Source organism: Lupinus angustifolius, chromosome LG16 (genome assembly GCF_001865875.1).
Source record: "Lupinus angustifolius cultivar Tanjil chromosome LG16, LupAngTanjil_v1.0, whole genome shotgun sequence".
Lineage (NCBI taxonomy): Eukaryota > Viridiplantae > Streptophyta > Magnoliopsida > Fabales > Fabaceae > Lupinus > Lupinus angustifolius.
In genome coordinates, this window is record NC_032024.1 from 9,760,825 (window position 1) to 9,788,267 (window position 27,443).

Here is a 27,443-nt window from a genome sequence, read left to right on the forward strand (position 1 = left end):
TGTTGGTGAGGAGGTGTGAGAGTGTGAGAATTCAGCCCCCCACCCTCCTTAAGGTCATGTATATATATGTGTTAGGGATGAATTAGTGGAGGAAGATATTTTGGGTTGGGTGTCAGTAAGATTTAAGCAAGGATTAGGTAATTTAACAAAGTTTTAGATGCATAATGTGGTATTTGGTTTGGGCAATTAGTGTAGTGCATGGATGTGTTTTCTTGTGCTCTAAGAAACCTTAATAAAACCTTAAACAATGTCTAGGGGAGTATAGATGATAGTACTCAAGGAACCGATAGAAAAGATCACAGACACTCTCAGACAATCCAGTTCAAATGTACATTAAATCCAACACTTTTTCTAGAAACTTTTAACTAAGTTACTTATCATAGTATAACACTAAGATAATAACTTCCTATCCTCAAAAATCAACATCAATAAATAATTATAAAATCTAATAGGTTAGGTGGTCACTTAGACCAATTCTAATTAAAATTCTAAAACCATACATTACCCAATAATGACTAGACTTTAAACTTGGACAGCTTTAAAACTAACTAGATCAACTTATTTTCAAAGCAATTATTAAACATTTAGCATTCTAATATCAAGAAAATATAATCACATACATAAGCGCACACACACATATATATATAGTCCAATATCTACCTATGCAAGGTGCTGAAAGGAGGGATGTTACATACTGCATGCAGGTATAATTATAAGTGATCCACCACTCTTTTTTAATTTATTAATTATATTTTTTAGTATTTTCATTGGTATAATATGTATTAAAAATACAAAACAAGTTTGATATCTTATTACCAAAGCATACACCGAATACATTTATCATCAGTACAATATTTTTTTAACCAGTTAAATAATACAATATATCTCATCATGTGCATTTTTTTATGTTTTACAATCTTTATCACACAAATAATGTTACTAATTTTTGTAAACGTAATTGCAAGTCTTAGTGCAAAAACAAGGAAATAGAGGTCGAGCATGAATTTAGGGGATGATATCCACGAGCCAGAATTCTGAACTTCCAAATATTTCCATAGAAAACATTTCCAAAACCATTCAATTTTTCTCCTTTCAAAATAATGTTGATTCTTCCATAAAACAAAATATAGAAAAAAAATATACCATGTTCTTTCTTGTTTCTGTTTTTATCAACCAACCTAACAACCTTAACTTTTGCTTGGAATTTCATACACCTTTCAATTAACTCCAACAATAACAAAACAACAAAAGACACGTGCATTTTCGACCAAAAACTAATTAAACACATTGATGTAAAGGAAATTAACCACCATAAACAAAAAAAAAAAGATGACAGGTTCATCAAAATCACCACCAAAATCATCTTCATCCGGTGGCCGGCCGCCACAAGCCGTGAAGTTTACGCGGCGAACATCAAGCGGCCGAGTTGTGAGCCTCTCAAGAGATGATGATATAGACATGTCCGGTGAATTTGCAGGCCCAAATGATTACATAAATTACACGGTCATGATGCCTCTTACACCGGACAACCAACCTGGTATCTCTGATTCTAAGCAAGATAATGCAGCTGGGTCATCATATAGTAAAACAAAGTTTGTATCTGAATCTCAACAAGGTGGCGGCGGCGATGGTGATGGTGGAGGTGGTGGTGCTAAAATGGAAAGGAGGATGTCTATTTTGAATTCAACTAATAATAAGTCTATGTTGTTGAGGAGCCAAACACAAGATTTTGATCATAATCGTTGGTTGTTTGAGACCAAAGGAACATATGGTATTGGTAATGCATTTTGGCAAGATGATAGTGCTTTAGGGGAAGATATGAGTATGTCAGATTTTATGGACAAACCATGGAAACCATTAACTAGAAAAATTAAAATTCCAGGTGCTATACTTAGCCCTTACAGGTATGCACCTTTCACCCTTTTTTCTCTTCTTATTCTGGAGGGAAATGATGCCTCAATGTAGGTTTTAGATGGTTTAGAACATGTATTCTTTGTTCAAAAGTTTGAGACTTATCAATATAGTTCTTGTTAAAAGTTGAAAAGTAAGAGTTGATGAATAATTTTGTTGACAAAACTTCATAAAATTCTCATACACTTTCCTTTCTGTTACAAATAATTATCATAAATTATTTTTTAGATAGATATATCGATAAAATAAATAGAAATATGCTATTGATAAGGATTTTTTTTTACAATAAAAATGTCAATTATTTAATATACAAATAACAAAAAATTGAAGAGAATAAGTATGATTATGCTTGAAAAGTTAATTCTATCATGATAAAATGGAGGGATATAATATTACACTTAAAATTATACTATTGGGAGTTACTTTGTATCAATTATAATGCAATATCAACAAGATATTTAAGTGTTTCATTTCTATAAGTGACATTTGTTAGGAGGATTAGTCACGCACTCCAAAAATGATTAGTATTTGGATTCATATAACATTTTTTCTGAATAATTAAACAACTTTTCCTTGAACAGGGTATTGGTGGTAATCCGTATAGTAATCCTATCATTTTTCCTAGCATGGCGAATTCGTAACCCAAACTATGAAGCAATGTGGCTATGGGGAATATCAATAGTGTGTGAAATATGGTTTGCATTTTCATGGCTACTTGACTGTCTTCCAAAACTGAACCCAATAAACAGAAGCACAGACCTTAGTGCCTTGCATGACAAGTTTGATCAACCATCTGAATCTAACCCAACTGGTCGTTCAGATTTGCCTGGCATGGATGTTTTTGTGTCCACTGCTGACCCTGAAAAGGAGCCACCTCTTGTCACTGCTAACACCATTCTTTCTATTCTTGGTGCTGATTATCCAATTGAAAAACTTTCATGCTATATTTCTGATGATGGTGGTGCTATACTTAATTTTGAAGCCATGGCTGAAGCTGTCAAATTTGCTGAGGTTTGTTTATATTCCTTAACAGTCTTTTAACTTGCGGCTGTGGTAGTGTGATTGCGGTCGTTGCTACGTGGGTTGCAGCTATTATGGTGTGGATTTTTTTGTGATTAAAAAATATTTTTCAATTCGATATGTCCAAATGTTGCCAAAACCGCAATATTGTGAGTGAAGCAATGATCTTTAACAATTAACTAAGCTAAGATGGACCAAAACACCAAATCATTAAATGTTTACCACCTTAGGTATCTCTTTAGCATATTTAGATGATAAGTTAGCTAAAACTTTAAAGTTACTTAGAAGCAAACTGAAAGATATAAGCTTGTGGTTGAAAATTGAAAGCTCATAAGTCAGCTGATTGAATTAGAATTATTTGGTAATATTAGCTAATAGGTGTTAAAAGATATTAGTCCCCAACTTATAAGTAGGTGGCTTATTACATACTAGCCTATAAGCATGTACCTTATTTTAATAAGTCTCTTTATCAAACACTATGTAGCTTATTGTTAGTTAAGTAAGCTAATTGAATAGCTTATAAGCTACTTGGTAGTGTTATCAAACACTTAATAGGACTAACTAACCAAGAGCATTTTCTTGTTTTTGCAAAACCCTATGAATTTCTCCAAATAAATAAGGACAGCAACAGATTAAAGTCATCTCAAGGTGCTAGAATTCTTATAAACTACCAATTACAAAGGAAAAAAATTAAAGTAACCAAGAACAGAAGAACTCTGTATCAAACATGTGAGAAATTTTAGTGAAATTAGATTGATTATGATAAGATATCACCATAAATTAATTTCATGATTATTATGTACTCGCAGGTCTGGGTACCATTTTGTCGAAAACACAACATTGAGCCTAGGAATCCTGATGCTTACTTCAATATAAAAAAAGACCCGACAAAGAACAAGAAACGCCCCGATTTCGTGAAAGACCGTAGATGGATCAAGAGAGAGTATGATGAATTTAAGGTCAGAGTGAATGGACTTCCTGATGTAATACAAAAAAGGAGTAAAATGTACAACACTAGAGAGGAAAAGAAGGAAAAGCAGATGATTAAGGAGAAAAATGGAGGAGTGATACCACCAGATCAGAAAATTGAAGTCACCAAAGCTACATGGATGGCTGATGGTACTCATTGGCCAGGGACTTGGCTCAATCCTACAGCTGATCACTCTAAGGGTGACCATGCTGGAATCTTGCAGGTACAACATTAAGTATCTTGCAAATACTTTGTCACTATTTGGTCACTTAGATAACATTAGTATAAAAAAAAGGACGAGTCAGTATACGAGACTCCCACTTAGTGGAGTTTGAGGATGATAAATGTATGCAATCTTACTCCTGTCATGGTAGTTAAAATCGAGATTTTACTTGGGATCGGGAATAGAGTCAAAGATCGTAAACGTAGGATCGTAACACGTCTCGTAAGATCCTACTTATATATAGATAAAAGTTCATATATATATATATATATATTCATAAAAATTCATATATATAATACTATAAATATTCCTAAATATGGAGATATATTCATAAGTCATAATACTAAAGATAATCATACAAATAAAAAAATCATATAAATTATGAAGTAATATTATATATATATAATAAATAAATTATAAGGTAGTATTATATAAATTATGATGTAATATTATATAAATTATGATGTAGTATTATAAGAGTCATTCATATAATATTTCATAGGTCATTCAAAATAATACAACTCTACAAATTCCAACTAAAAAAATAGGGTTTTAGTATTTTATAGCTTCTACTCACGTTTTAATAAGTTTATAGGCTTGAAAAAGAGATTGGGCTTTAAAAACTGGCTTAAAAGCCTAGCAGATCTGTTTTTTATATACATAAAAATTTAGGATTTCAACAAACCAGGTCACACATGACCCGGTTCCCCTTTCTTGTGGATTATCGTGCGATCTCATGGAGAGGTTGTTTTCAAGATTTGAACTCGTAACCTCATGATCATTAAGCAACAACTTTGCCATTGTGACAAGCTATCGTAAGAAATTTGGTATAAATCTAATCCACTTAAGAAACTTAGGTGCATTAAGCCTATCACATTGTAATGATGATGTTACTATATCTAAATGTTAGTTAATTACCATAGTTAATGATAATTAGGATCTAATATCACATTCTACATTTCATTATAGCAAACTTCGCCTCATTTTTTGCACACTTGCTTGTAGATTTCAACACCTTAGATAGTTACACCAGAAAGTATGTTTATATCATTGGCTCACATATACATAGTCTGCAGTTAACAGCACCATGATCCACAGCTTTCTGCATAATCACAATCTAATTGCATCACCTTATAGATTTAACTATAGCATATTCCGCCTCCTTCTTAGCACACTAATTCTAAGATACCTTAAATAATGAGGTGACTTTAAAGGATGTATGTTAAACATATTCAGTGTCCATGTTTGTTACTTACAGATAATGAGTAAGGTCCCCGAACATGATCCAGTAATGGGGTATGCAGATGAGAATAAACTAGACTTCACAGGCATAGATATCAGGATTCCAATGTTTGCATATGTCTCGAGAGAGAAGCGACCCGGATATGATCACAACAAGAAAGCAGGTGCAATGAACGCCATGGTCCGAGCCTCTGCAATATTGTCCAATGGCCCTTTTATACTCAATTTGGATTGTGACCATTACATCTACAACTCCCTTGCTATGAAGGAGGGAATGTGCTTCATGATGGACCGTGGTGGTGATCGCATATGTTACATACAGTTTCCCCAAAGATTCGAAGGGATCGACCCCTCTGATCGATATGCAAATCACAACACAGTCTTCTTTGATGGTAATATTCAAGATTTCAGGCTTCACCTATATATAGCTAGCTAGCCTTATTCATTTGAAGTAAAATAAATGGTGAAGTATTTTTTTCAGCCAGCATATCAATTTAGATATATAGGTTATTACAGTCTTCTGCTTCAATTAAAATGCATTGCAATGACACATAATTGAAGTCAGAGATAACATAGTACTACTTTCTTTTCTAACATGTGCTATGTTAACACCTAAATAAGAACAACTCAAGACTGAAAAATAGAATCTTTAATACATTAAAAATTAAGACAAGTTCAAATTTTCATCAAAACAACTTATTTTAAGTTTCTTCAGAACTATCCTTAGAATGTTAATAGCAAAATCCGGAAGTTTTTCACAGGAACATATGAATATCTCTGTTCTCTGCTAAGATTTGCAAGGCACTATTAGTATCTATCAGTATATAACAATGTATATTCATTAGGAAATATGCGAGCGTTGGATGGTCTCCAAGGACCAATGTATGTGGGGACAGGTTGCATGTTTAGGAGGTATGCACTTTATGGATTTGAACCACCGAGATTCATTGAGCACACGGGCGTGTTTGGTCGAGTGAAAACCAAGGTGAACCGTAATGCACTGCAAGCAAGATCAAATGTTGATGATGAAATGCAACCCTTGACATCTGATTCAGAAGTGGGTTTCCCACAGAAGTTTGGAGGCTCAACCATGTTCACGGATAGCATAGCTGTAGCCGAGTTCCAAGCAAGGCCACTTGCTGATCACAAGTCTATTAAGAATGGTAGGCCACCAGGAGCATTGCTCATGCCACGTTCACCGTTGGATGCTCCAACTGTCGCGGAGGCAATTGCTGTTATCTCATGCTGGTAATTTCCCTGCTAGTAAATACTATTGCACATCACAAAATTCTAAACATTTTTACAATGATTAATAATACACACTGATATACTTTATTGAAGGTGTTAGTAATTGATTATTGATATTATAATAAGTGATTGTTAGCATCATTAACTATGTATAATACATAGGGAAAATACTCCAAAATGAATTCACATTTCATCACATACTTTCATTTAGTGTTATGTTGGTCTCATTCACTTATTTGTACATTACATGCATTCATCAACTCTTATATAAATATCCTTATTAACTATATATAATACATAGGGCGAAAGAATCCAAAATTAATTCACATTTCATAGTAAATTTCCATTTTGTGTTACATTGTTTTCCTTGACTTATTTCTATGGTGCATACATTCATCAAACTCCTATATAACCATCTTAATTAACTACCAACTAACAATATTTTGTATCAGGTGGATCAAATGTGAAAAAAGTACAAAACAGTTATGCAAAAACATCATTTTCCTTTGCTTTTTTATCTCTTTATTTAGCATTTATTACATTCAGATCAATTTTAAAAAGCTATTTTGACAAATTCAACTAAATTCAAGAGTTGCGTAATAACATAAAGTGGCAGGATCATTCATCCATCAGAGTCTCAATAAGTATGCAAATTGTCAAAATTCCCAAGACCTGTCACTTTTTTCATCAAGCATTATTTTGTGATTAAAAAAGAACTATGAAGCAATGACTTTGATGCATTAATGCAGGTATGAGGACAAGACAGAATGGGGTGATAGGATAGGTTGGATTTACGGGTCAGTGACCGAGGATGTGGTTACAGGTTATAGGATGCACAATCGTGGTTGGAGGTCAGTGTATTGCATCACAAAAAGAGATGCTTTTCGTGGCACAGCGCCTATAAATCTTACCGATCGCTTACATCAAGTGCTCAGATGGGCCACAGGTTCAGTAGAGATTTTCTTCTCGAAAAACAACGCATTCTTCGCAAGCAGACGCCTCAAGTTCTTGCAGAGAATTTCATACCTCAATGTTGGAATCTACCCTTTCACCTCGATTTTTCTAGTCGTATATTGCTTCCTACCTGCATTGTCCCTTTTCTCCGGACAGTTCATAGTCCAAGGCCTAAATATAGCTTTCCTCACATACCTTCTCCTCATCACTATCTGCCTCACTCTCATCTCACTTCTCGAAGTAAAGTGGTCAGGCATCGCACTCGAAGAATGGTGGCGTAACGAGCAATTTTGGGTCATCGGTGGCAGTAGCGCGCACCTTGTCGCAGTCATACAAGGTCTGCTAAAAGTCATAGCAGGCATAGAGATTTCATTTAAGTTAACATCTAAGTCAGCAGGTGAAGATGTAGATGATGTCTATGCTGATCTATACCTTGTGAAATGGACAAGTCTCTTCATCATGCCATTAACAATTATCATCATTAACATTGTGGCTGTAATCATGGGGTGTTTAAGGACTGTGTATAGTGTGATACCACAGTGGAATAAGCTTATGGGAAGTTTGTTCTTTAGCTTTTGGGTTTTGTCACATATGTACCCTTTTGCTAAAGGGTTGATGGGTAGGAGAGGAAGGGTACCTACAATTATTTATGTGTGGGCAGGGTTGCTTTCTATTACAATTGCATTGCTTTGGATTTCAATTGATCCTCCAACTGATCAAGTTGGCTCAGCATCAGGAGGAAATATTGAGATATGAGTTTATGGCAAATAAGTACATTGGAAGCTTATGCATATATAGTTTAAGGAAATTTTCATGGTGACAAAAGGAACTAGAAATCGGGTATGATATTTATGCAGTGTCAATATAAAGAACATGAAAGGTGAGAAATGTACAACAGAAAAAGGCTTTTTCTTTTCTTGGGGAAGGGTCTTTTGAAATTGCATATGTTCTGTATATTATATGTATAATGTTTACAAACATGTAATTGCTTTATTAATACACAATTATGTAGACAGTTTTACCCTGAAATTCTCTAGAACAGCTTTTATTGAGAAAAAATAGCATTTATATTATTTGATTACATATAACATCTTAAAATTTGGAAAATACATATTACCCCTAACATTGGTTTTATACCCTAATGTTTATAAATATGTATTTTATCCCTTAATCTTCATGAAGTGTGTGAATAACACCTTCTTATTATTTTCTTCCATAAACACCCTGCCTTCTCTCCTCCCTTTGTGAAACACAACTCTTTAACTAAAATTCCTTATTATAGTAAACTCTAATATAAGAAAAAACATGCTCGAAACATTGAAGCATGAATGGATCTTTGGAAGAAAAAAAAACGATCCAAGAAACTCTTTCACTGTTAAGCATCTTCTCAGAGTAGAGTGAATGAGAAAGCAGTACTCCATATTATTACAAGACCTATACGTAATTTTTTTCGCACAAATAGGGGAAAAAAATGAATGGGTTCTAGAGTCAAAATGTTTTCTCACAGTCCCTATCAACAAATTGTTTGCTTGTCTTTCAGAATTTTATTTCAATGGGTTTTCTATATAGCATGCATGTCTGAGGTCTTTTACGTAGAGTGGGGGGCATTTTTGGACGAAACTGTTAAACAAAAGCTCAACTCAACTTTTGATATTTGGCCTAGTACAATATCTAAAGATGCACTGAAGCCATATATATAACTTAGGTAAATAGGATTGAAACTAGTGGACTTATATATAGCTAGCTTTTCTTATGGTCTATTTGTGAGTTGAATTTTGCAGGAAAAAATGAAAAGGGATAAACTTGAAAGCCATAAAATATACTAGTGAGATAACTCTGAAGTCTTTTATTCCTCCAAAACTCAACTCAAAAATAGGGTTAGTTTTGATCAAATTTCAATATTTGTCTGTCTTCATTGGAGCATGATAGGGGGTGCTCATTTAAAATATTATTTTGCTCACAAAATATATAAATAAAACGATCTCACAGTATTAAAAGCATGACACCTTAGTTCAATATATGAAACATGCAAAAAAAAAGTGATTATTAAAAAGGGAAGATGTCCCAATCTCATGCTGAACAAACAAAGTCCAGTTATTAACTAATCATTACACATTCCATACCAAAAATACTATAAAAAAAACCCACTAAAACAAGTAGCTCAATCACTTCTTACATTATTCTTCACTCATTTTCTTCACCTCTTGTTCAAGAAGATCTTCCAACACCTTATCATCTAAACACTCAAACTCAATAACTTCCCTACATTCTCCATTACCAGAATAAGAACTTTCAATGCCATTATTATCATCAGAACAAGAACCAAATATTGATGATACAAAAGGAAGATGAGAATAATACTCATCAGGAAAATTAAGAACTGCAAGAGCACCCCTTAAAGCAATAGCAGCACGGTCATAAGCTCTAGCAGCTTCTTTTGCTGTATCAAATGTCCCTAACCATTGTCTTCCTTTTGCTTTTGTTGGGTCCCTTATCTCTGCACCATACTTACCCCATGGCCTTACCCTCACACCACGGTATCTTACTTCTTCCACTCCCTTCTTTTCCTCTTCCATCTAATTAACTTTAGATATAATTGATTATATAAAAAGTCAAGTTTTTTTCTCTCTTTTTTACACCACTTTATTTGGGTTTGTTTTCTTTTCGATATATGGATGCATGGTTAATCACTTACGTATATATAGGTTGCTATGTTTGTCAATGGAGAAGACTACATTCTTAACTAGAAGCTATAACGAGGAAGTGTATAAATTTGATTGTATAACTAGAGTGTAATGAACTGGAACAAAATTATATGGACAGGGTATGATGCACAGGGACAGGGGTTAATGTAACAAGATATGGAATTCATGAAATTAACATTAATTGAACATTAAGGGGAAAGGGTACTTTTCTAGATTTGGTATTAGGTACCTCTCGGAATAGCCGCCAGCCCGCCACATTCGGATAGGGGACACGTTTTCTCGTATGGGAGATCCGGAATTTCTGTCCAACCCGGATTATAACATGCACACAAAAAAATTAATGTGTAAATTTAATATTATTTTTTAATTAAATAAATTAAAAATTTATCTTTCCCTTACATCAGTAGTAAAGGGGATTTCTTTCAATTTCTTTTACTACATATTTGACACTGGTATTCTTTATATTATTATTTTTTGTACTAATAACAATATTTTCATATCTAACAATATTTTCATATCTAAAATAGATTAAGAAATTAATCCATTTCGAAAAGTGTGACTATATTTCTTAATAAGTGTTGCTCACATGAATCGAATTATTAGTCTTTTATTTTTCATATAAATATAAAAAATAAATAAGAAACATTTTATCAAATTTAAATGTTTAAATAACAAAATTCATTTTTATACTATAATACACTTATTTATATTTTTCTGTCCCCACCTTATCTTACAAAAGAATAAAGAGACAACAACAAAACAACTCATTAGATGTCCAAGTTTATGTTGCACAAATGAAGTTTTCCGTTATTGAACTACCATACTGGAACCCACAACTATAATAATATTGGATATAAGTTCACTTTTCACACTACTTTTAAGGACAATTAAATTATATTTAATGGCATTAAATTGATTTTAAATGCAAATGACTTTTCCTATAATTTTAAGAAAACTATTCACTTATAAATCAATCATACAATCATTAGTAAAAAGTATACAGTTTTGTTACATATATTACTTTATTATAGGTAGGATGATGAGTATAGATCTAGTAGATACTATTTTCCTTTTGAAATAAATTCAAGGTTGAATTTGTAAGATTATTAATAAAACTGTTAAAAACTTTAAAAAGCATCAATTACTCACGTAATATTTGTTTTTAAAAAATGCTCAATATTCCAAAATAAGTTAAATTGACCCCCTCCCCTCCTTTTTTAATATTTGTTTTTATCATTTTTAACCTCTCTCCTTAATAAATGGAAACTTCCATTTTTTATTAATACATTATTATTCATCTACACATTTTTTTTATCTTATCTCTTTCTCAACCCAAATATAAAACAATAGCACATGAAAAATATATCCAACAACTTAATAATGATGATTAGATGCACGCGAAATTTATAAAAGTTTTGTGTGTATCATATCAATTATTATATCTTATATTCTTAAATTTACACTTTCTATCGAATTTATATGTTTCATTTTTTATACTTATAACTTATATAAAAAAATAAGAATGCGGGTCGATCAGCACGGAGTGCCCCGGTCGACACCTAATGTATATAAAATAACTATAATATGCATTTAAAGATTAATAAAAAAGTCGAGTTATATAATTTTAAAATTTCGTATATAAACATTTCTAGGATACTTTATAATAAGGAATATAATATGTTTACACTAAGAAAAGTTATGAAAACGTGGCTTAAAAGTCCAAATATGAAGCAGAAAGATAATTTCATTTTAAGCAAAAGTCAAAGTTACTGTTAAAAAAATGGTTTGACATTCTGGTGAGACACATTTTGTCTATATAAGCTTTGTGAAAGTATATTGACGTGTGCCCATAAGGATGATGGAAAGGTCCATTTGACTAAGATGAAAATACTCACAAACAAATGCCCATAAGAATGAACGAAGGGTCCATTTGATTACCTAATTATGTGATGTCTTAAATCAATTGACCCTAGACTATTCAAGCTCACAGATTCAATTAGAGCTAACTCTAATTTTAGTGATGCTACTATATAATTGTAAGGAGGGAGAAGAAAGTTAACAAAGATCAAACTATTTTATGCAATAAACCGGATTCAACTAAGATCTTGTCTATTGAATCTTTCTTATGTTATTTCAGGTATTAAAATATGCTGCCATTCATTCTTGAATTATGTCTCCCAAAACCTCTAACAAAAAGGGAGATAAAACTCAAATGCAAATTCTTCAAGGCAAATTACAAAAAATAAGGAGCAACAAAATGTTTGACATGAGTTCATTGCTGATATTATCACAGGTATAACATTTTTATCTCCACAACCACCTAATCTAGGATTCTCCTCAAACATCACATACTATAACCCTAACCCTCAGCCTAAACAACTCACTGATTGTTCCCTCTTTCCAAACACCATTACATTCACATTCCACTACCCACATATATATTAACATGAGACCCAACTTATCCCCTACTTCACCCTATCTCTCACCTCCACTCTATAGCCTAGACCCCAAAATTGCAATTAATTCCTTTTAATGGAATAGAACCCTTGGCTATGCTATGGAGAACATTTTTCTTGATAGTGGTCAGGTACATTGATTAGGTAGCTAGACATCATTCAATGAAATAAGAACATCAAGTATTAGTTACATGCCCATCTGAAAAATAATACTAGGACCACATGGAAACATGATTTGAACCATATGAGTTATCAATTCATTCAAAATAACACTTAATATTACTTCTCACTACTGGCTAAGGAATGCTTATCAAGTTCTTAATAATGAGGTTACAATTAGTAAAGATGTCTTCTTTAAAAGGTTGTGTTCCACCAAAAATGAGATGCTGTGGAGATTATCACTAGAAGGTGTGCCAACACGTTCAAACCTTGCTGGTAGTGGAGTCATAGCAGCTCAAGCCCCAATTAGGTGTGCTTTTTGTAGAGTGATGGAAGAAACTACAGACCATTTGTTCTTTTCATGTGCTACTTCTTATGCTATTTGGCAAAAGCTTTACTCTTGATTTGGTCTTTATTCGATTATTCCTAATGACGTCAAAAGCAATTTCTTCTACCATATGAATATGATTCGGATGGCGAAAAAGATTCAACAACAATGGATATCATTTTAGTTTGTCACTGTTTGGTGTCTTTAGTTGGTTAAAAACAAAGTTATTTTTGAGCATGCAACTTTTCATCTTGAGGAGGTATTGTACCTTATCTCTTTTCACTCGTGGAACATTCTTAACGCTCGTTTTACTGATTTTTCCTTTTCTTTTGAAGAGTGGGTCTCGAGCTCCATATCTTTAATAATATTGCCTAATTAGCTTGTGGATAGGAGTACCACTTATTCTCCTAACTATTTATTCATTTAATCAAATTGTTGCTTATCAAAGAACACATTACTTCTCCTATTGAATGTTGGTTGTGACTTACTTAAGCAACGCAACTTAATTTAAATATAATGTTGTTCTACTGATAAAAGGGGTTTCAGCAATGTTCCTCTGCTTGCAGAAAAGAGTAATGAGGAAGGAGACCATGTTTAGGTGTGGTAGCAGGAAAGAGTGGTGGTGGAAGAGATTATAGGGAGAAGGAGAGAAGAGCAAAAGTGAGAGTGAAGTCTTGCCCCTCATGATACAAATCCATCACCAATGATATCTGTCGGTAATAAAAGAGAGGTTACAAGCTCATGATAGGATATGCGAGATGAGTGGAAAAGTTTATAAGTGGAAAAGATTCATAGAACAATTATCTTAATATTTTGTTTCAAGACTTGGTATCTCACTTATGTCTCTTCACTCTTCCCGTACACAGTCACAGAGAGGTCCAATAGTCTTAAAATTGTCCTTGTTCCTATCTGTTGTCATTGAATCTTCAGTCTCTCTTGTCCTCTCATATTCCTACTTATGCTTCTACTTTCTAAATATAGTAAGTAGTAATATCTCTTCTGCCATATCCCACCATACCAGGTGATCCTGAAAGATAGTTTGACTCTGCTTATGATGTCCATGTTTCAGTACTCTTTATTAAGTTAAACCAGTATTAAAAGAAAGAGCTGAAGAGTGGTAAACTTAGTGATCATTTTGAACATCCAATGAAATTCAATTTCAACACATAACTGCCCCAAGTAATTCTAAAGGCATTTCCTTCGATTGTAATATAACAACAAAAAAGGTTTTGTTCTATGCTACACTATATTCAATTGTGCACAAAATGACAGTCAAAACTCACAAATGATACATCTCACTTATTTGGGGCCATAGAAATGGGGGACAGCCGGCCGAGAACCGAGGCTATATATAGAAAATTTGACCAACATTTAAGAGACTCTCATGAGGTACACTGAAGATCACACTATGCTCCCTACATATCTTTCTAAGAAATGCATATATAATCAATAGCTATTTTCTTATAGAATCTTGACTCTCTACTTATCCTCACCACTGTGTTTCCTAATATGTGAACCACCCCAGCATCCTTGCAGTTGTTCAAATATTCAAGTTCATCAAATTCATTCTCGTTGCTTGCACGTGATGGAGATCTGACTGATACTATTGAATCTACTGATGACATTGTTAAATCCATATTCGGTGAAGCCATGTTTCAGTTGTTCAAGATGCCATCTCTTGATTGTTCTGTTTGTTGTTCATATAAACTGTATTCATCTGAATCTGACCCATCTTCCATCATAGACTCAAGCCGAACAAACATGAAAAGATTTTGAAAGAGTTTTTTTTCAAAATCATCATCTTTCTTGTGCAGGTCTTTATAGCCATATCATGCCACACATCAAAACATGTGGAAATTCTGCAGTCCAATCCACTTAACGAGGAACCGCTCTTCTTCTAGGACAATGTAAACTGGAAGATATTTTACACATACAAAAACAACAACAGAATGGATGGCTGGTAAGTTGGTGATGAAATGAGAAAAGATGTGGGGACTCCACTTGCAAGCTCTGTGTAGACTAATCCAATTCCAGGGACACGAACAAGTCCTAAACTTGGGCCAAGCCTGAGAATCCATGTCATTGAGACCTTACTGTGCAGTTCGAACTCGTAGTGTTTCACTGTACCATAATGTCAAACATGCATAACAATAAGAAATGCTGCAGCAATTGCAAGGGGAGCCCATCCACCTTGATCGACTTTGAAGAGTACAACAGAGAAGTATGTGCATTCCACAATCAATGATAAGCCAGTGAAAATAAGGACAAGAATCCAATGGAAGCGCCACACTAATATCATGATTAAAATCATAAGCAATGTGGTAACCAGAAAGACTATCACAACAGCAGTACCTGGAATGGCAATGACAATTATATGATTAAGTACACAATAAAAGAAAAGGATGCCATGACACTTTAAATAAGTGGTACATCAGTAAACAAGTCAATGAGTGTAATAAAGTTCCCTAAACTGCATATTGTTGATTTGTGAAAGATAATATGCACATGTAATACTTCCCTAGACCCTTTGATGGTAAAAATGAAGGTGAGCCTTAGCGCAACGGTAAGCTTGCTTGCCTTGTGATATGATTGGTGTGGGTTCAAATCCTAAATACAGTCTCTCTTCTTGTGACGGTAAGGCTACATAAAATTTACCCTCCCCAGACCCCAGTAGGTGGGAGCCTCATGCATTGAGCCGCCCTTCTACCCTTTGATGTAAAATATATGCAGCATTGCTTTGACCCTTTGCATTACTCTTTCTTCCTTGGAGGATTTACTATCCTCCTAGAAGTTGTACTTTCTCTTATGACCAGCAGTTTACTATGACCAGCAGTTTTAGGTAAATCTAGATTAGAGCAAGGTGTCAACAAAACTGAAATACAACATCAAATTTTGACTAAAACTAATAATTCAATTGTATGAGAACCCCTCTGAATCATTTTCTCTGATCTGATAACATAATTCTAACTCCTCATCCCAATATTTTGCATGAATATGATTCCACTAACTTACTTGAGTGATTTTTTTCCTTCAAAAGAACAAAGGAATAATTTGAATGAGATTTACATCATGGTAAACACAGTATATATCTTGTTTAACATATTAAAAACTACAATAAGCACAGATGGCACAAGGATAGTTAACAAGATCGATATCTTATACGAGATATGGAGGGTGGGTGTACACATAATACGTGTAATTGTAATACGAATCATAAGATCCTATCAACATTGAAAAAATTAAACATAAAACATAAAAAACCTATTGGAGTGTCAGCTTTCTCCAATGTTAAAAATCACAAAATTAACAACTAAGTAACATTTGATTAAACTTAAAAGCCCTTCAACTGCACTACTAAAATACCATCAACACAATCAACTATACAACAGCACTTTGTGATGTGTGACACACTAACACTTTTTCCACTATGTTTCACACTTTGTCTCCTTAACACACAGAGCGAGCAGTCGAAGTTGGCACTAGTCTGTTTTCAGTCTTACTATTGAACCAAATACATAAGTATTCAGTTTATTTTCCCCTATTTGTGTTTTTCTAATGTTCTATTTACAATGAGCAACTATCATTAACCCTTAAGGTATCAAATGGAGTCTCAAGAATGGTTTTGCATCAAATACAATTTTATGGCCAACAACTTCAATTTGAATAGTAAACTTTAAAAAATGATTGTCATAAATTAGTGAACATAAGATACCGAAAATAGAGAAACAAAAGTGAAAATGTTGTACGTCCACCACGAAGTTCTGTAATAAGAATGTGAAAACATACTTGCTGATTCTACTGTAAACACCACAGAAGCATCACAAATGAAAAATCCAATGTAGAGTGACAAACAATACAAACCTGGAATAGAACGATAGAAAACATTTTGTGAATGATTCAAGTTATTCATCAAGTATGCAGCTTGACCAGAATAGGCCAAAAGAAGGTAAGGAAACACAAATAGAGCAAATACAATTTGTACTGATGAGACTGGAAAATGACCCAAGTCGGCAAAAAGTGCTTCTGTCCCTGAAATAAATCATCACAAGTTCAACCTCAAATTAACTATCCACTTCATTCATTGTTAGTGCTGAAATACAACGAGGAATGGAAACCGGCGACAATGAATAAAAAAATGCATGCACCTGTTATGCAGAGCAAGATACCACCAAGGGAAGTCCAACTTTCTTTTCCTCCTCTTTTTAAATACTTATATATATACAAAGGTGAAAAGGCTTTTAGAACAGAGTTCCCATGTTTCAAAGATTGAATATTCCTATACCACCAATTAAGAGAAACCAAAGGAGAACAACTGGTGCAAATAGCCAACCAACTCTATCGGTACCGTAATGTTGCAAGCTGAATAATCCAACTAATATTACAACAGCAACCACAACAACAACACCTGTAACCCAGGAAAAAAAAGTTTTGGTGACTACCAACTTAAAATCAGTTGGAATTATACACATAAGGGTAACTGGAAACTGATATAGGAACATATTGTTAAAGATATAGGAATATACCACTACTCAAATGGGGGTGATTTACCTTGATACCACCAGAAGCTGATAAAACTGCAATATAAGATCTTATAGTGAATATCTTGAATTAACTGGAAACGAATAATATAGATGATGCTGAAGGGGGAAAACTAACTGCAGCAAAACCATTTTGTTTGTAGTCCTGAGCCATACTATTAGAGTAATATAGAGCTATGAACTGTTAGTGTAGGTCATTATCTGTTAGTCACCTAATATCTCATGTATCAGTCACTACTTATAAATAGTGATTCAATGAATCAGTATAAAGCATGAAAAAACATAATAACAGATTCAATTACTCTTCCTTCTTTTCCACTCTTGTCTCTTCTCTTTCTCTTCTTTCTTTCTCTACTTTCATGTGTTTGAGGTTTTCTAATACTTACATATAAACATTTTCCAACATATTTTCATTGAAAAATAATAATACTCTAAACAAGCACCAAAGGGCCAAAACACCCAAACTATATCCAAAATACCACAAGTAAAGGATCTCAGATAAATTAGCACATTCGGTAAAATAATGCATCGAAGTGTCTTCAGCTCCTCCAAGGTAGCATTATTGAAAATATGGCCATCATTCTCAACCCAATCACGCAAATTGCTAGAAGAATAAGCGATCAGAAAAGCAGGCCATTACTCACACTAAAATATTTACAGTACATGATGAATCCATTGTAGAAGTGTTGAGTTACAGTATTGTGTAACATCTAAATATCAAACTCATATCATGTTATTAAATGTCTTTCTCTTTTCCCTCTTCCTACCTAAACCTTACAATTTCAGAATTCATGTTACTAATTCAAAAAAGCATGACAAACTGTAGTTACTTTCTGTTTTCCATTTTTCAATCCTTACAGTTCCTACTTCCTAGTAAGAACAGCAACAACAAAAAACTAAAAAGTGTTTGAATTTGGCATACATGTTTTTAGAAGAACTACAACCTCTAGCATTACCAATCCCCAATTAACTCCACACATCGATTTCTTTTTCATCTTTACATTATTTAATCTTTCTTACTAATGTGAAACCAACACATAATAACATATCAGACCAATTTAAAATACCCAAACATGTTTAAGTGTTTGAAATTCAAGCAAGTGCCACATCGAGAAGGAATGTGCAAGTGATGAACATATAAGTGAATGGGTCTATGAACCTAATCTCAAGGTTTTGGGTCAACATATGTTGTCAACCTACGTATATGGCCCTTCGCTTAGCCCAATGAAGAAACCAGCTCACTTGCCATATTGCAAGACTTGGACGGGCGTTCAAAAATTTCAACATCAAGCTTAAGAGTTGGTAGGATTTTCTATTTCATTTGCTGAGCAATTAGTACCAAGTAATCCATAAAGACATTCAAAATCCTAGTATTTTCAAGTTATATTCACATAACTGTTTTATTCTCATCTTATAACATGATTTTATGATTTCTCAACACAGTTCAGTAAATTTGCATAAGCATGAGAAATAAACTATTGAAGCATGTAAAATGATTGATAATCTACTTGGGTAGATAGGAAGAAAGCATACCAGATATGGCTGGGGTCAGAATCCCATCTCCTATCATCATGCAAGTTCCGACAAGTATGAGAATAAGAATGACATTTTTAATATACCCCTTTTCCTCTAACCACCTTTTAGTTTTGGCAGCAAATGGTCTTTCATCGATGGTCGACCTGCTATATGTTGTTAGTTCTTCATTAGTATGATGTTTGTTGGGAATGGTTTTTATATTTGCATGATGACAGAGCAAAGAATAGAGAGCCAATGTTCCACCTGCTCTCAGCAGAAGTAAATTTGGTAAAACTTAGTTGCAGCTCTGTAGTGTTAAACAGACATATCTGTCTAATATATCATATATGCAAATACTAGTGTGCTTTACTTCGTTATTAAAGGAATCCACTTAGATTTTTAGTAAGAAAGTTAACTTATTCATCTAGACTAAACAATTCTTGTCACTATTCTACTCTAAGTTCTCTGAAACTGCTCTTACAAGATGCATTTCTCGCCAATAATTATTTTCCTAGCCACAACAATCACAACAATTGAAATTCTAGTTTTCATTCTAAACATTATTATTTCGCCCACCTTGTATAGTCTCCTCCGCAATTATCTAACTCTTTCATTTACCTTACTTACCATATACTCAATTCACCGTATTGTGTTTCATCTATCAAGTTCATCATAAAGAATGTCTCATAAAATTAATGTAAAAAGTGACGACTGTGTACCCCAAGTGAACCACGAATCCATACCTGTATCGTCTACCAAGTAACTATACTCTCCATTTACTAAAGGTCTTTGTCTCTGCTCTCTTTCCCATTTAGTTATTATTACTAGTGTATCAAATGCTAACATGCCATTGATGAAGAGAACTTGGATATTACTTAGTTTTCCCTTTGACCAATAATAACAACTAACTTAATTAACAGAAACTAGAAATTAGAAAACAATATGTACCTTCGCCATTTCCATTTGCTCTTAAATACAATAAAAACATATTTGAGAAGTGGCACCAGAGTAAGAGAGTAAATAATCAAGGAAAGAGCTCCTATCACATCTTCCTTATGTTGAACTCCATTAGGAAATGTATTATAGAAAACATACAAGGGTGAAGTGCCCAAATCTCCATAAACTACACCAAGTCTCTGATATGCAAGCCTTAGAAGTAACAATGCAGAAATTTTCTGAAATAATCAACACAACATCAACATGGAATTATACTATAAGGACTAAACACCAATAGCAAACATATAATCATGTTATTAAACAAGAACAAAGAAATTCATATTGAAAGTTTAGCTTAAATTCACTTAAGAGTTAGCGGACATGTAAATGTTTGATTTCTTAGTCTATATGATGTTTCCATATGTACATGAATTGGCGCAAGAGGGTTAGCTTGGCGCAATAGTATGGTTGTTGTTTGACAATGAAGTTACGAGTTCAAATCCTGAAAACAACCTCCGACATTGCATACATCCATCATCGTTAGATATCACTAAGTGGTGCCTTGTACAATGGGTGGCCCATTTTTTTAATTTGAATTTGATTCGAGACAAACATGTTTATTTCAAATTCATGCTACGGGTTGTAATTTAGAGTAAAATGTCATTCATGTGTAAATGATGTCGTCTTCATTGTTGTTAAAATATAAGGCATAAAAATGTTTTTGGTCCCTAAAAATATACTGAATTTTGGTTTTAGTCCCAATAAGTTATTTTTTTGGTTTCGATCTTTATATCTTCCAAAATTTTGCCATCAGTCTTTAATGATGAATGTGGTTGACACCATCATGTGTCATACTAATTGATAATGTGACCAATTGTGGTGTTCACACATCATCTACATGGACTAAAATCAAAACAATCAACTAAAGTAGAAATAAAAATCAAAGAAAAAATTTGGGGAACCAAAATCAGAGTTGTCTATATTTGCAGTGATTAAAAACATATTTAATATTTGCAGTGATTAAAAACATATTTAAGCCAAAATATAAAACAATCAAGTACTTCAAGGATGAGATAAAATAGGCTAGCTGATTGCTCATGCTTCAAGCCCTATATACTGGTATGCAAAGGGTTGTGTTAAAGATATAAATCATTCAAGTGTTTCCATCAATGCTTAAACTTTGTGAAGACTTAGCCCTTTACTGTTAACAACTTAGGATAATCATTAAGTCCTACAAAATTATTTGATAATTTAAAGGGGGGGTCAAAATTTTAGATTCCACTTTCATAAATCTAAACAACATTTTTGGTAGTGGTTTTTGTACATTAACCTTTTGCATGCATAGCATTCCCTGGATGCACTGTTAATCAAGATAAAATATGATATATGCATTCAAGAAGCAGTAGCTGGGAAAATGAGACTAAGGATAACTCTAACAATTACACTTTTCATAGGATTGTTAAACCATCATATATACTATGCAGTTCTGTTAATTAATTAAGAAAGCCAAATAAGTATAATAAATTACAGTTTCTTAAAAAAACATAACCTAATTGATTCAGAGAAAGAGACAAAGTGTTAAAAGGAGTAGTAAACACAAATATGTTGTCTAAACAAGGACTCAAAACATGTATGCAATAATGAAAATAGAGTAAATTATATTAATTGTTTTAGTGAAATTATACAAATCAGTTGTCATTTTTTATACCTACACAAATCACTCTCATTTTTTATACTTTTGTTATGCTGACTACCTCTGCACAAGAAATAAGTGTAATATTTTAAACAAAAAATATGGTAAATGCAATTAAGTTAACCAAAACATGGTATATTGTGGAGAGAAGTCCAAATAATATACGAGTCAATATCTCTTTATTATTTTTGGTTTGTTACAGTAAAGTATAAAAACGATTTAAACAATATATGTTTATAATTGTTGATGCATTTTGTAACAAAAAACAATGAAGATACATTGATTTGTATATTATTGGACTTGTCTCAACAATGAGTTGGATCCTCTCCGTTAATGGAAAGACAAGTACACCCAAAACAAAATAAAAATATAATATGATTTGCCATTTTTACCCTTAAGATATAAGGATATAACAATTTTACCATATATGTAAGTACAAAAGTGTTCACTTGCATCTCCATTAATGGAGAGATCCTAACTCCTCAACAATATATCATGTTTTGTTTAATTTGATTGTATTTATCATATTTTTTTGTTTAAAAGATTACATTTATTTCTCATGGAATGGTGATCAGTATAATGAGTATAAAAATCAGGGAGGGTTGTGTAGGTGTAGAAAAGTGAGGCATAATTGTGTAATTTCACTGAAATTCAGGGGTGTTAGTGTAATTTACTCATAAAAATATGTCATGTAAATTAAAATTTTAATTATTTATTATTTTCTGTTTTTGGGACCTGGTTTGACAGAGCAAATTCTGTTGGAAGCATCATACTTTTTCTCTGTACATATTTCTGAGCCTTCCTGCTTCTTCATCCATAGGCTGGTCAAGCTTCTGATCCAAACTCCACATACTACCTTTGTTATCATTTTCTTCATCAGATTTTACTTCTGAAGCAATTTTGATCTCAGTTTAATAACATCCAACTAATAACAATTTTACCCGTCCTGAAATACAGAGAAAACATTGGAAAAACAACATGATCTCATAAAATCCATGCCTACTCCAACAAAGGATCCAACTAATCTATAAAAACAGGAAAACCAAACAAAATTGAAGATTTCACTGGATTGTTCCATCAACAAACATGCAATCTTATAATAAATAAAATAAAATTAACAAAAACAAATTCTAGAATCAACATATAATCTACTACTCTAACACCATACACTGATCCAGCCTTTGACTTTTAACAAAGTTCAGCAGAGCCACAATAACAAAGGCTCAAACTTTGGCCAGAACACAAAGACACGTACAACATAAATATGATTAGCTTGTGGTTACTAGGAACATGATCCATCTTGTTATACGGTTTATCACTTTTTATATTATTTTTAAAAGACGTTCTTTAAGATGAATTCAATATGCAGTACACGAAATTCCCATGAAGTTGGTGTGTACTCCCTACCTCGTAACGAAATTGTAATACGACTTATTAAAAAAGTCTTATATTGATAGTGATGAACCGCGTACCAGGTGACTATGCGTAATACTTGAGGCTATCCAGAGAAGCTAGTGACAACTGATTAGCTTATTTCTGCTTTTCAGAAAAGCTTATAATGAAAAAGCTCAAGAGAATGCCAAATTTTGTAACACATAAATTTAATCAAAATAGGAGACAAAATTGAGAACTAGTTCAACCTCCAAATACCCATATAATAAATAATCTTACATTTCAAAATTAAATGCTAAGAAAACAAAAATTTCAAACATTATTGTAGCAGAAAATGAAGCCTAAACTCACTTTTCATAAAAACCAAAGAGAGTTGAGTTGAAGAAAAAAAATACAGAGCAGTTTCATGGGCTATTATTGAACTGCATGAGAAGAACCCAAGTCAGTTAGTGAGAGGGAAAAAGAAGAGAAAAGTGAATGAACAATGTATACTATCTTATTGTTTTGAAACAAAGAACAGAATGAATGTTTCACTGTGCACCTTTTCTGTAACAAATCACCTTATTTTGGAAAGTAAAACTTGTCTCTGACTAGGAAGGAAGAAAAATTAAAATCATAAAGGTGTACTTCAAGAATACATCCCTCAATTCCTACATCGACCAGGTCACTTTTATTTGTTAGCAAACTCTTATTTATTAAAGAGAATATGAACATGGGATCTTTATTCCTACTTCAAAGTGAAGTGGGGCCCACATAAGCTATAGTTTATGCTGTAAGTTGATTTTTTTTTGCTGCTGTAATTTTACCCGACCCTTGATTCCTCATAATGGGGACACTCCTTCAAATGACATATATAACCTTATAATTTAAACCAATTTTGTTATTGTGATTAGGTAATGTTTGCATGGAAAAGATACATCAATGTATCATTCATGTATTAGGAAATAAGGAAAGTAATTCACACGTGAATAACACCATGTGATACAGTAAAAAAAACTTTTACATTAAAATCTTAGATAATTACTATTAAATTTTATTAAATATATTGTGAATATATAATTTTATATGATTTAATTTACAAATCTTATCAGCATTTTTATAAGAGAATAAAACATCTTATATTAGGAATTATCTTCTTCAACCACTAAAATCATAATATCTTACTATTTTTTTAGTTTTTAAAAATATTTTTGTAGAAAATCATTAAATAAGAGATAATTTATTGAAGATGCAAGCATGCATGAATGAGAGATTGAAGATACAAGCATGCATCACATATATTTTGATGAAGACAAAGTACACACATAGTTTGATGAAGACAAAAGATTGATAAAGACAAAGGATCGACAACATGGTTAATGTTCAAGGACAAGCTTGAGAGGTTGAACAAACAACAAAATATCAACTATAAAGCCAAGATTACAAACAACAAAATATCAACTATAAAGTCAAGATTCAAGATTATACAAGCCAAAGCATGCAAAAGAAGATCTAGGGGTTAAGTATTTTTTTTATATCTTTATTAGGTATTAAGTTGCTTGCTTAGTAAGAATCTAGGCTAGGATGAACCCCAATGAAAGTCTCACAAACTAAAATCAATCATATCTAAAAAGAGACTCACATACATACATACATGATTTACATGCACATACATACATACATACATAATCTACATGCACATACATACATACATACATACATACATACATGATCATATATTTTGAATGTATTTAAAAAGTGTTTTAAATCATACTTCATTCAAATGCATGCATCATTAGGTTATAAATCATGTAGGAGGTTCATTCATCATTTAAAATATATTTTAGAAAACCATTAATCAATTAACATATGTGTTAATCGATTAATCCTTGGGAGGAACACATTAATCGATTAAATGGTGAGTTAATCGATTAAGGTGGTTACTGATTCTGTTTTCTGTTATTTCCAAGAAACCCGTTAATCGATTAAGGTTAAGTATAATCAATTAACCTCAGTTAAAAACAAAATAGTATATTAACCCAAGTTTTTCATATTGCTAAAAAAGATGTTCATAGTGTTAGAACACATTTTCGAAACAAAGAGTTTTACACATTTTCAGGAAATCTTAAGCTCAAACTTTCATATCTTTTGGAAAGATTTTCTAAGTGTTCTTATGAGAAAAGAAAATGGTGAATCTTTACAAGATACTCGTTGAGCTTAATTGTCATATCTTTGTGAAAAAGGAACCTTGCATCTCTCGCATTTTACTCTATAATTGTGAGATCTTGAGAAGGGTTCTTAGATTGTAAGAAGAGTGTAAAATCTGCACATTGAGGTGAATATGTAACTTGAAGAAAATTGTTAGACTAAAACATTGACACATTCTCTTGGTGTGTTGTATCACCATAGAAGGAGAATAGGTTTGGGAAAACCCTAGCTGCAGTTAGGTAAGTGTCTCCGCGAGAAGCAAGATGTCTTCATTGTAAGTGATACTTAGGTTGGGGCTAGAGTCGCGAATGGTGAGGTATCCAAGTAGGCGAGCTTTGTAGTCAAATCGGAGTGGGGGTTTAAGATCCAAGAAAGGAGTGTCTTGCATCTTGTAATGGAATTGTGTTTGTAAGAACATTGAATTTCCATAGTGAATAAAAATCTCCCAAGATCAGAAGGGGAGGCTTGGATGTAGTTTGCAAGTGGACCCGCAAACGAACCAGGATAAAAGCTGAGTCTCATCCTTCTTTTCCCTTATATTCTTACATTTTCGCATTACTTGATTTAATTAACTTGACATGCATATAACTCTATGATAATTGTATATTCTGTATTGTGCATTTACTGCTCTTAATTGTCTGTAATAAGTACATGTAAGTTTGGTTGAATCTTGGTAATCTTGGAAGATCGAAAGAAAACTATTTTAACTGAAACTGTACTACATAATCGATTAAGTAGTTAGTTAATTGATTAATAATAGACCGATTTAATCCATTAAGTCTGTCTTTAATCGATTAAATAGTGTGTAAATTTGTATTTCTTTTTTGTTTATCGAACTATGGTAATTGTGTACTGTATCACCTATTCACCCCCTCTAGGTGAGTGGCAGAGCCCCGTGGGACCCAACAAGTGGTATCAAAGCTAGTATGACCGTGCTAGCTTAGCCGCTTAGATCGTTGATCCTAAGCACTTTTACCATGGGCTCTTCTAACCTGTTTAGTGGTGATGACATATCCATCGACGGTCCTCCAATTTTTACTGCAAAATTTGAATGAGGATTTTTATTGAGGCCATCGATACGGAAATTTGGGATTTCATAGAAAATGGACCTTTCGTTCCACTACACATAGTGAATGAAAAAACGAAAGAGAAACCAAGAACTCTCTTGACCAACGAGGAAAAGATAAAAGTGCAATTTGATTTGAAATCGAAAAACATTATAACCTTCGCACTCTCATACGATGAGTTCTTTAGAGTTTCTTAGTACGATAGTGTCAAGGATATGTGGGACACTTTACAAGTAACCCACGAAGGCATTAGTGATGTCAATTGGTCTAGATTGAATACATTGATGCATGATTATGAGCTATTTTGCATGTTCCAAATGAGTCTATTTCTGATTTACAAAGGCGATTTACTCACATGATTAACCATCTCATTGCATTAGATAAATCATTTGCCAAACATGAACTAACTATTAAAGTGTTGAGATGCCTGGATAGGAAATGACAACCCAAGGTGACTGTCATCGTGGAGTCGAAGGACTTGGAAGAAATGACGCTCGCATTAAAGGAATGCATTTGTGATTGTTATTAATGTTAAGTTTGTTTTATATTGTATTGTAAACACTTTTGGTTGTATCTATATAATTCTTTTTATTGTTCTCTTTATTTTTTCCGGTCATTCCCTACTATATGCAGGCAAGCAGACCCATAACCAAATCTTTAAGATATGATCTTTAAGAGCGCTTGCGTCTATATGTGTTATTAAATATAACATCTTTAACAGCGCTTGCTTAAATATGCATTGCTAAAGATAACACATTTAACAACGCTTATTGAAGAAGTATTGTTAAATATATGAGGTATGATATTTAACAATGTTTTCTTCAATAAGCGTTGTTAAAGATAACACATTTAAAAGTGTTTGCTTAACTAAGAGCAGTTAATTCTCTTCTACCTTATAT

The 27,443-nt window shown here is 33.0% G+C and overlaps 2 protein-coding genes and 2 pseudogenes across 2 annotated transcripts; 1 reads left to right on the forward strand and 3 right to left on the reverse strand.

The window, feature by feature from the left end:
- Window positions 1,136-8,351, forward strand: LOC109329094 (cellulose synthase-like protein D1). Its single transcript, XM_019562763.1, has 6 exons — window positions 1,136-1,904; window positions 2,493-2,922; window positions 3,741-4,124; window positions 5,383-5,758; window positions 6,212-6,614; window positions 7,364-8,351. Exons 1-6 carry the CDS (start codon window positions 1,330-1,332, stop codon window positions 8,322-8,324), a joined length of 3,129 nt encoding a protein of 1,042 aa, XP_019418308.1. The 5' UTR covers window positions 1,136-1,329; the 3' UTR covers window positions 8,325-8,351.
- On the reverse strand, window positions 9,746-10,297 carry LOC109329095 (ethylene-responsive transcription factor ERF098-like). Its single transcript, XM_019562764.1, has one exon. The coding sequence runs from the start codon at window positions 10,142-10,144 to the stop codon at window positions 9,746-9,748; it is 399 nt and encodes a 132-aa protein (XP_019418309.1). The 5' UTR covers window positions 10,145-10,297.
- Window positions 13,791-15,647, reverse strand: LOC109329299 (annotated as a pseudogene).
- LOC109329011 lies at window positions 16,889-23,720 on the reverse strand (annotated as a pseudogene).

Bases quoted from the DNA above. Each gene is read 5' to 3' on its own strand.
- LOC109329094 (XM_019562763.1), top strand. From the start codon at position 1,330: ATGACAGGTTCATCAAAATCACCACCAAAATCATCTTCATCCGGTGGC. The intron at 2,923-3,740 runs GTTTGTTTATAT...ATGTACTCGCAG, and splicing joins AAGCTGTCAAATTTGCTGAG to GTCTGGGTACCATTTTGTCG. The intron at 6,615-7,363 runs GTAATTTCCCTG...GCATTAATGCAG, and splicing joins ATTGCTGTTATCTCATGCTG to GTATGAGGACAAGACAGAAT.
- LOC109329095 (XM_019562764.1), bottom strand. From the start codon at position 10,144: ATGGAAGAGGAAAAGAAGGGAGTGGAAGAAGTAAGATACCGTGGTGTG.